The sequence below is a fragment of the Lycium barbarum genome, chromosome 2, assembly GCF_019175385.1.
Source record: "Lycium barbarum isolate Lr01 chromosome 2, ASM1917538v2, whole genome shotgun sequence".
NCBI lineage: Eukaryota > Viridiplantae > Streptophyta > Magnoliopsida > Solanales > Solanaceae > Lycium > Lycium barbarum.
The window spans coordinates 21,547,294-21,557,938 of record NC_083338.1 but is presented as its reverse complement, the minus strand read 5'-3'; the positions used below and the strand labels follow the sequence as shown (position 1 = coordinate 21,557,938).

At 34.0% G+C, this 10,645-nt stretch overlaps 1 protein-coding gene across 1 annotated transcript; it reads left to right on the top strand.

Moving 5' to 3' along the window:
- The first annotated feature begins 4,914 nt into the window (after window positions 1-4,914).
- LOC132626332 (cytochrome P450 98A2-like) lies at window positions 4,915-10,297 on the top strand. Its single transcript, XM_060341173.1, has 4 exons — window positions 4,915-5,493; window positions 7,405-7,802; window positions 8,916-9,109; window positions 9,557-10,297. The coding sequence occupies exons 1-4, from the start codon at window positions 5,007-5,009 to the stop codon at window positions 10,008-10,010; spliced, it is 1,533 nt and encodes a 510-aa protein (XP_060197156.1). The 5' UTR covers window positions 4,915-5,006; the 3' UTR covers window positions 10,011-10,297.
- The last annotated feature ends 348 nt before the right edge of the window (window positions 10,298-10,645 follow it).

Sequence of the window (10,645 nt, the reverse complement as noted above, 5' to 3'; positions counted from 1 at the left end):
TGATACCGAGGAGGCTGGAGCGAAAAAATATGCTGCTAGTAGATTTTTTCGTTTCCAAATGGTGGACAACAAATCAGTGGTAGACCAAGCCCAAGATTTTATAATGATCGTTGGAGAGCTCAGGTCCGAGGATATAAAAATTGGAGATAACCTTATTGTTTGTGGCATAATAGATAAACCTCCACCTTCATGGAAGGAATTTAAAAAAACTATGCGCCACAAACAAAAGGAAACCTCTCTTGAGACGTTGATTATGCGAATCCGCATGGAGGAAGAAGCAAGGGGCCAAGATGCATTTTTGCAAACGGAAGAGAGCAACTTACAACCCGTCACAAATAAGGTAAATTTAATTACTTCAAATAATGCTGCTCCTAATGCTAACAAAAATACCTCTATGAAGCCTAAGAAGAAAATATTCAAGAAATATAATGGTAGACCTCCCAAGAAAAATAATGGTGGTATCAACCAAGCAAAAAATCAACAAACACAAAATGGAGGACCATGCTTTGTCGGTGGCAAGAGTGGGCATATTGCTCGATTTTGCAAGTTTCGGAAACGTGGTCCTACACCTCAGGTGAACGTTACCGAAGAGCCACTTGTGGCGGTGATAACAGACATAAATATGGTTGAAAATGTTGATGGATGGTGGGTTGATTCTGGTGCAAACCGTCATGTCTGCTATGACAAAGATTGGTTCAAAGTGTATACTCCATTTGAGGAGCCCAAAACCATCATGCTTGGTGATTCTCACACTACTCAAGTGCTTGGAAAGGGAGATGTCGAGTTGAGCTTTACCTCAGGAAGGGTGTTAACTCTAAAAGATGTACTTTTTACTCCTTTCATGAGAAAAAATTTGATGTCTAGTTTTCTTCTTAACAAAGCAGGCTTCAAATAAATTATTGAGTCTGATCAATATGTAATAGTGAAAAAAGGTATTTTTGTGGGAAAGGGGTATGCTTGTGATGGGATGTTTAAGTTGAATGTTGAGATGAATAAAGTTACTAATTCTGTTTACATGCTTTCTTCCACTAATTTTTGGCATGCTCGTTTGTGTCATATTAATAATCATTATGTGGGAATCATGAGTAGTTTAGGATTAATCCCAATGATTAAAAAAGATTTTGAAAAATGTGAGGCTTGTAGTAAAGCCAAAATCACAAAAAGGCCTCATTTCCAAGTTGAAAGAAAAACTGAATTATTAGAGTTAATTCATACTGATATTTGTGAACTTGGAGGAATTTTAACTCGTGGAGGAAATAGATATTTTATCACTTTTATTGATGACTTTTCTAAGTATACATATGTTTTCTTGATGAAAAATAAAAGTGATGCTTTTGAAAATTTTAAAATTTATCTCCATGAAGTTGAAAATCAATTTGGTAGAAAAATAAAAAGAATTAGAAGTGATAGAGGCCGTGAATATGAGTCTAACGAGTTTAATTCTTTTGTTAGATCATTGGGAATAATTCATGAAACTACTCCACCTTACTCTCCTGCATCTAATGGTGTAGCGGAGAGAAAAAATAGAACTTTGGTTGAGTTGACAAATGTCATGCTTATTGAGTCTAGTGCACCTTTAAATTTTTGGGGTGAAGCTATTTTAACTGCTTGTTATGTGTTGAATCGTGTGCCTCATAAAAAGACTAAATTAACACCATTTGAGTTGTGGAGAGGTCACAAGCCAAATTTGGGATATATAAGAGTTTGGGGTTGTCTAGCTTATGTAAGACTAATGGATCCCAAAATAAGTAACTTGGGTAAAAAAGTTACTACTTGTGTTTTTTTTTTGTTATGCTTCAAATAGTACAGCCTATAGAGTTTTTAGTCTTGAAGATAATATAATAATAGAATCAGGAGATGCTATTTTTCATGAAAATAAATTTCTATTTGATTCTAAAAATAGTGGGGGTCATAGGACTAACGAAAATATTTTGTCACTACCTAGCTCTTCTACTTCTGTTTTGAAAAATAAAGAATGTGATGATTTTGAGTTAAGAAGAAGTAAAAGAGCTAGAGTAGAAAAAGATTTTGGTCCTGATTTTTATGTTTTTAATGTTGGAAATGACCCTCTCAATTTACAAGAAGCCTTATCTTCACATGATGCTATTTTTTGAAAAGAGGTTGTAAATGATGAAATGGAATCACTTATTTCCAATAAAACTTGAAAGTTAGTTGATTTACCACCGGGTTGTAAAACAATTGGGTGTAAATGGGTCCTTAGAAAAAAGTTAAAACCGGATGGCTCTGTTGATAAATATAAGGCTAGACTTGTTGCTAAAGGTTTTAAACAACTAGAAGGCCTAGAATTTTTTGATACTTTTTCTCCGGTAACTAGAATTACATCCATAAGGCTTTTAATTGCTATTGCTGCAATTTTTGATTTGCACATTCACCAAATGGATGTAAAAACAACTTTTTTAAATGGGGACCTAAATGAGGAAATTTACATGGAACAACCCGAAGGTTTTATTGAAGCAGGCCAAGAAAGCAAAGTGTGTAAACTTACTAAATCCCTATATGGCTTGAAACAAGCACCAAAGCAATGGCATGAGAAATTTGATTTCTGCATGATTGAAAATGGTTTCAAAACAAACGAATGTGATAAGTGCATCTATCACAAGTCTTGGAATAATTCACATGTTATTGTTTGCCTCTATGTTGATGATTTATTGATCTTTGGCTCTAACATGAATGGTATTGGTGAAACTAAAAATATTCTTAGAAGCCATTTTGACATGAAAGATCTTGGTGAGGCTAATTTAATTCTTGGAATAAAAATTACTAAAACATGTGATGGAATATTCCTTGACCAGTCACATTATGTTGAGAAAATATTGAAAAAATATAACTTTCTTGATTGCAAGCATGTTATAACTCCTTTTGATTCAAGTGTTCACTTGTTTCCTGTTCAAAGTGACAATGATGTGATAAATCAAAAGGAATATGCTAGCTTAATTGGAAGTTTGAGATATGTGACTGATTGCACTAGGCCTGATATTGCGTATGCAGTTGGAGTACTTAGCAGGTTTACAAGCAAGCCAGGTAGTGAACATTGACATGCCATAATGAGAGTTATGAAATATTTAGTTGGTACAAAAGCCTATGACTTGTTTTATAAAAAATATCCTGCTGTACTTGAAGGCTTTACTGATGCAGATTGGAACACTTTATCTGGTGATTCCTGTTCTACCACTGGTTATATCTTTACGTTGGCAGGTGGTGCTATTTGTTGGAAATCAAAAAAGCAAACTATTATTGCTAACTCTACCATGGAGGCTGAACTAATTGCTTTAGCTTCAGCTAGTGAAGAAGCGAATTGGTTAAGAGATTTATTATTTCAAATTCCTTATTTTGAAAAACCAATTCCTCCTATTTTAATTCATTGTGATAGCACCGCTGCAATTGGTAGAGTTCAAAACCGTTATTATAACGGTAAATCCAGACCTATAAGGAGAAAACACAGTACTGTGAGATCATATTTGACAAATGGTACAATTAATGTTGATTATGTTAAATCTTGTGATAATCTTGCAGATCCACTAACCAAGGCCTTGTCAAGAGAAAAGGTCTGGAGCACATCGAGGGGGATGGGATTGAAGCCCATAAATTCATGAGTCGTATATGAGGAAACCCAACCTGGGGACTAGAGATCCTATAACCAGGTTCAATGGGAAAAACGAATCATATGATGACTTGTTGAGAAAAATGCACTATTTTATTTATTCCCTCCCTATGGTGTAAGTGCATTATTCTGTAACAATTTGTGGAGGTTGAGTTTATAAATTCTTAATGAAACTCTGTAGCTCGTATGAGTGGGGTGTTAAGTTACAGAAGCACTCTTGACAGATTTCACCTATGTGAGTGTGGAAGTAGGCCGCTTCCTATGAGAATTGGGCTCGTTCTCAAAAGCACTCATGAAAACTGGGATAGCACAAGGCCGTAATGTGCTGGCTATTAAAGCTCATGTCAACACCTTGATTATTATGTGTAAGCAATAATTCTTTATTTCCCTAAAGCAGTCATAGTTCAAGTCTGAGACCACTACGGCTCTGGAGTAAAGATTATTGTTTTACTAAGTGGAGGTTCAATGCAGAGCACACCTTCATTACTCATATTAATCTACCTTCAACTGATAAACTCTCTTATGTTAATATTAAAATGAGTGGGGGATTGTAATGTTTTTTGAGCATTTTAATATTACAAATGTCTTTCACATTTGTGTTGACCATGTGTTTCATATTTGTGTTGACCATGTTTTTCACATTTTCATCTATTATAAAAGGATGAATTATTATTCACCATAATATACATTCAAAAAAATCCTTAACTTGTGGGTGTAGAGAGGAAAATATATATTCTTTGGAGAATTCATAAAAAGTGAGGAAAGTAAAAATAAAAGAGTTTATTAATTGAAGGAAGGTGTTCTTCTTTGGTGGAGCTTTGGACTCAACATCTTGTCCAGAGTTTGTTGAGTTATACGACGTGATCGGGCTGTTGTATCCTGGAGGGGACAAGTCAGAAAGATTACTGCTGGACCGGTAAATTTGCTGCAGTGGGCTTGAATCTCCTTAAAGAAAGCGAGATATCCGCGCCTCAGCCGAATTTTTTTTTTATTTTTTATTTTTCAATTGTAATTGTAATTTCATTGCAATATCACCAACATTTATGTATTAGTTATTTCATCTTTTATCATGCACAAAATAATACATAAATTTTCTCATTAACTTATATATGTATTAGTTATGCAGAAAAGAAAAACATGAACAAAATATTGTATTGACAGTGTAATGTTTTATGTGAAAAAGATCATAAAAAACCAACTAAACATCGTATAACTTATGCTAGATCATGTGTGGACATTATATTTTCTCATTTTTGTAACCGACAAATATATCCTGTTATGCTAGTTTTAATACTTAAATTATTTCTCTCCAACTAGCAGTTAGCCAACCTTAAAAGGGACCATTGGCTTCCTCATTTCCCTCCCACATTACACACCTTTCCAAATGGCTCTTCCTTTAGCAATTCCAGTGTCACTATTTCTTATCTTTATTGCTTACAATGTCTACCACCAGCTGAAAGCCAAGCTGCCACCGGGTCCACGGCGGTGGCCTATCATCGGAAACCTCTACGACATAACGCCGTTAAGGTTCCGGTGCTTCGCCGAGTGGTCGGAAATATATGGTCCCATATTCTCGTTCTACCTTGGTTCACAACTAAATGTGGTGGTAAATAATGCACAACTTGCTAAGGAAGTTTTGAAAGATAATGATCAAAGTCTAGCTGATAGGTTTAGGACTAAACCTTTGGTAAATGTGAGTAGAAATGGGAGTGATTTGATTTGGGCTAATTATGGCCATCACTATGTGAAAGTGAGAAAACTATGCAATCTTGAGCTTTTTACTTCCAAGAGACTTGAAGCTCTTAGGCCAATTAGAGAAGATGAAGTCACTGCCATGATCCAGGACATCTTTAGAGACTCTGCAAAGCCAGGTACGCTTTTCACTTTTCCTCTTTATACTGTTAAATCTCTCTATAATAATGATTCCTCTATAGCAACGTTTCACTAAAGTCTCAAGTTTTGTTTGGAACTGATTTTTCATGTTATGTTATATTATATGTTCTATAACAACATTTCATTATAACAGTCAAACAATATCCAGACAAACGATGTTGTTATACAGATTTTTATTTTATTTTTTTATATCAATTTTTCATCCCTACACCTTAGAGCCAGGGGTGGATCTAAGCCTGTTAAGTGAACACCCTCGGCAAAAAATTACGCTGTATATATAAGGTATTTTTATATAATTTATGTACATATATAGATTTTGAACACCTCAAACACAAGAGTAGGGGTTGGTTTAGTGGTTTAGGGGGTTTAAAATTCACCTTGAGCTTTCAAGTTCCAAGCCTCGAGCACTACATTTTTATTTCTCGAACCCCTCAGAGAATATCCTAGATCTGCCGCCCCTTTAGGGCATAACATTTTATTGAATATTAAATAGGATTTACAAAAGTAGAAAGATTTGGGAGCCAAATCTTCCTAATCCTCCTGAGAATGGGACAGAAACCATTCTTTGGATGAGTTAGATCAGCAATGTAAGCTTTCAAAAATAGCCTCAGGCTGATAGAGATATGTTCCATTAATTAATTTGGAACTCTCTTTTATACAAAAAGTTAAGGCATATCAAAGGTATATTTTGACTATAAATTAATTCTTGTGTGGAATTTCACATCCGAGAGTTGGTTGGACGATTTAGAATCTTTCATCACTTGAGTATACCAAGTTGATATTTGTCTAAACACTATCATGTCATAGTTGATGCATCATGCATGCACATTTTTATTAGGACTACTTCATTAGAATAATTAATTATGAAATCAACACTGTGATTCAAGATCAGTGTTAAATATAGATCGAAAATATGTTTTTTCAAGAGTATAATCTTTTATAAATTAATGTTATCACATATGAGTTAGTGAAAATAATAATTTTTAACTATATATAAGTTAAATACATTCATAAAAATGTTATTCAGAATTTTATATGGATATTGGCGCCCACGAGAAAAGATTTTCGTGCACCTAATATCAACGAAATCAATGAAAAAGGCTTGAAATAGACCCCACGGCAAAAGATTCTTTTAGCGACATATTTGTTTTTGTTTGTGATGATTGATCTTCATAAGGAGGTTTGGTAAAATAAAGTGATCACACCTAGGGGCGCGTTTGGTAATGAGACGGATTTAAGATTTGAAATCTATGAATTCATGTAATAATTTAAAATTAATATACAATACTAATTGGGTTCACATTCAAATATTTGATGATATTTAGTGAATATTTTAATACATGTATAGAGTTTGAGCAAAAACTAATGATTTTCGTAACCTACACGTACCACTTAATTTGGATCCGCCACTAGTTTGGTATGAAGAGAATTATTTTCCACGGAAAACATTTGTTTGGAATATATATTTCTAGAAAATAAGCGGTGTTCTACTTAATTATTTTCTTCTTTTGGTACTTAAGAAGAATAAGTTGTTTAAAAAATATTTTTATCTAGTCTAGGCAAACACCATGGGAGTTGGGATAGGGTGTAGGGGTTGGTAGGGATGTGGTCTATGAGGGTGGAGTGGGGGTGGAGTGTGTTGGAGGATAGGCAGGAAACAATAAATGTTGAATGTCACTTAGCTTGTGCAATTTGTTTCCCTACTAATTCTATTAGAAAAGCCATTTATCTCATTTTTTAAAAAGTTGTTTTTGTAGAGATTGTATTTGTGTTGAAAAGCCATTTAATATGCATAAATAACTTATCAAAAATCGAGTAACTTTTTTTTTTTTTTTACAATCTAGAACTCATAAACTTAAAGTACTGAATCCGTCTTAGTTAATATGCAGGCAATGTAGGTAAAAGCTTGATAATGAGGAGGTACTTAGGATCATTAGCATTCAACAACATAACAAGGCTAACATTTGGGAAGAGGTTTATGAACTCAGAAGGTAAGGTTGATGCACAAGGTCAAGAACTCAAAGAAATAGTCTCCAATGGTATGAAAATTGGAGGAAAACCCAACCTAGGAGAGTTTGTTCCATGGCTACGTTGTTTTTTCAAGGATGACAATGAAGCTCTCAAGGCTCAAGATAGTCATTTGGATAGGTTTACTAGGGTTATATTGGAAGAACACACTCTTGCAAGGAAGAAAACTGGTGAAACCAAACAGCACTTTGTTGATGCTTTGCTCACTCTACAGAGAGAATATGAGCTTAGTGATGACACTGTTATTGGCCTCCTTTGGGTAAGTATATTACTTCCTCTGTCTCAATTTATGTAACATTTTTCGAATTTTGAGAGTCAAATGAGTTTTTATTTACCGTGATCTTTTCATATGCCTTTTAAATTATCAATTACTGTTTTGGTTCTTTTTACGTAACAAATAAGTAAATTTAATTTTAAAAAACATAAACATTTCATGTTTGAATTCCCAGTCAAAACTAAAAAATTTGACTCTCGAAATGTGAAAAGAAGTCACATAAGTTGGGGCAGAGCGAGTAACATTCTCTCAGTTAAATTTCTTTACAAGCAAAATATTTTTCTATATATTGTTGTGAGTAACATTCTCTCAGTTAAATTTCTTTACAAGCAAAATATTTTTCTATATATTGTTGTTAGATATTCGCATTACCTCTACACCTTTTGATCCGTTTTACTTGTCGTGATTACTATAAATACTTGGTCTAGAATATATTTCAATTTAGAAAATCAAGATAGAATTAATTAATTCTTTTAAGCTCTACCCTTACTTTATAAATGTAGATAGATTAATATGGTGAAAGAAAGAATATTAGTATTACGATAAGATCAAATAATAAATAAGGATAACTGAGTCAAATTATCATTTTAGTTAATGTTTTCTTAAAGAGCGTGTAAAAGATAAATATTACAAGTAAAATGGTAATAACGAGTTTTAAAAAAATTACCTCATCCTTTATAGGAGTAATTGGTAACTATGTATTGCCATCGAGTAATTATAATGTGACAAAGGTATTATTTCTGTTATAATGCATGGGAAGGTTTTCAAACGTAGAAAACAATTTAAGAAAAGCATTATTATAATTTAAAAAGAAAAGAAAAAAAAGGAAGCGAAGTTGAAGACGATAAGAGCACTTCAATTCGAACTCATATTCTTTTTCTTCAATTTTAGGTTAACAGGGACCAATAAAGTAAACAAGAAATAAAAGTAGCAAATTAATAGTGGAAGTAAGAGAATTGGACCAGTTAGGTGTTACAAGTGGAAAACAGCACAATCTTTTTGGCTATGCGTGATCATGATTAACATGTCTTCCACTAGAAGAAAATTGTTGACTTAATTAAATCATTATTTTAATATGTTATGAATCAATTATTGTAGGATATGGTAACAGCTGGGATGGATACAGTGGCTATAACAGTTGAATGGGCTATGGCCGAACTAGTCAAGAACCCAAGGGTTCAACAGAAGGTCCAAGAGGAGCTAGACCGGGTTATCGGGTCGGACCGTGTCGTAATCGAATCGGATATGTCCAAGCTCTCCTACCTACAAAGTGTAGTCAAGGAATCACTAAGGTTTGTTTTAGTATTACGAATCAGTTTCAATGATGACAATTTAACCTAAATCGATTAAAGTCTGTTTGATCAAATTTCTAAAATCTGCTTATTTTGAGAAATGGTTTTTGTCAAAAGTGTATATTGGAAAAAGTAATTTTGGAGAATAATAGTTTGTGTTTGACTAATCAATTTGAAAGACACTTTTTTCAATATTAGATCATCGAGCTTGGCCAATATCCCAAAAATGCTTCTGGCGAATAATTATTTTTTAATTTCTGAAAAACAACTTCAGCTACTACTCAAAATCACTTAGTTTTTCTTTAAAAAATTTGGCCAAACACCTCAATTTTCCAATATAAGCACTTTTTGAAAACAATAAACACATTTAATTTGACTTTCTAGAAACTTGGCCGAACAGACTTTGAATTTTCATAAATGCACAATTCACCCCTCTTGTGTTTTCAGGTTGCACCCTCCAACTCCACTAATGCTCCCTCATATGGCTAGTGCCAATGTCAAAGTTGGTGGTTACAACATTCCTAAAGGTTCCATTGTACATGTAAATGTTTGGGCACTTGGACGTGATCCAAAAGTGTGGAAGGATGACCCTTTGCAATTCAGACCTGAAAGATTCATTGAGGAGGATATTCATGACATGAAGGGTCATGATTTTCGATTGCTACCTTTTGGTGCTGGTAGACGTATTTGCCCTGGTACAAATCTTGCTCTCAATTTGGTGACATCTATGTTAGCTCACTTGTTACATCATTTTAAATGGTCTCCATTTCATGGAGTCAACCGTGAGGACATTGACATGTTGGAGAGCCCTGGAACTGTCACTTACATGCAAACGCCTCTACAAGTTGTTCCTACTCCTAGATTGCCTGATCACTTGTATGAACGTGTTCTTATTATATAACATCTTCGAAGCGTATTCACCTGAAGCACTCACTTCAACTGCTGTCCTATAGTAGAAGCTATAGCAGGAAGCTTCACTATGGAGGCTGGCGGTTAGATGGAACTGATTTGATCTACAACTGAGATGGGGTCATCTCCTCATGTTACGCTCATCCTCTTTTTACGGTTTTGATGTTGTTTGACATACTTTGGGACTTAATTAATTTACTGTTATTTGAAGTATGATGGAATTGTAATCTATATATATTTGGGGAATAAATATTATCGCTGTTCCAAAAGTATCAATAATGTGAAATTTCAATATTGTTGTCCTATTCCTAAACGTCTTCCTCTTTTCTATTATTGTTGAATTATGGTTTTGAAGATTAATAAACATGGCAGCTCGGTTCGTTGCTACAAGTTAAAGAACCCGGTTTTGCTGGTTGGTTATATGTAGTGTTTGATACTTATTCCAAGCGGGAGTAGAATTCACTTTCGTACGATATATTTAATAGTTTTGTGGAAATCAACTTAGCGGCCCCCTAAATAATATAGAGAATCTAGATATTCCTTGTTGTTACTGACGAGTATAGGTTAGTAAAAAAGTAGAGTCATAATTAGTGTTCAATCAATGAAAAGTGTGAGACATATTTTCTA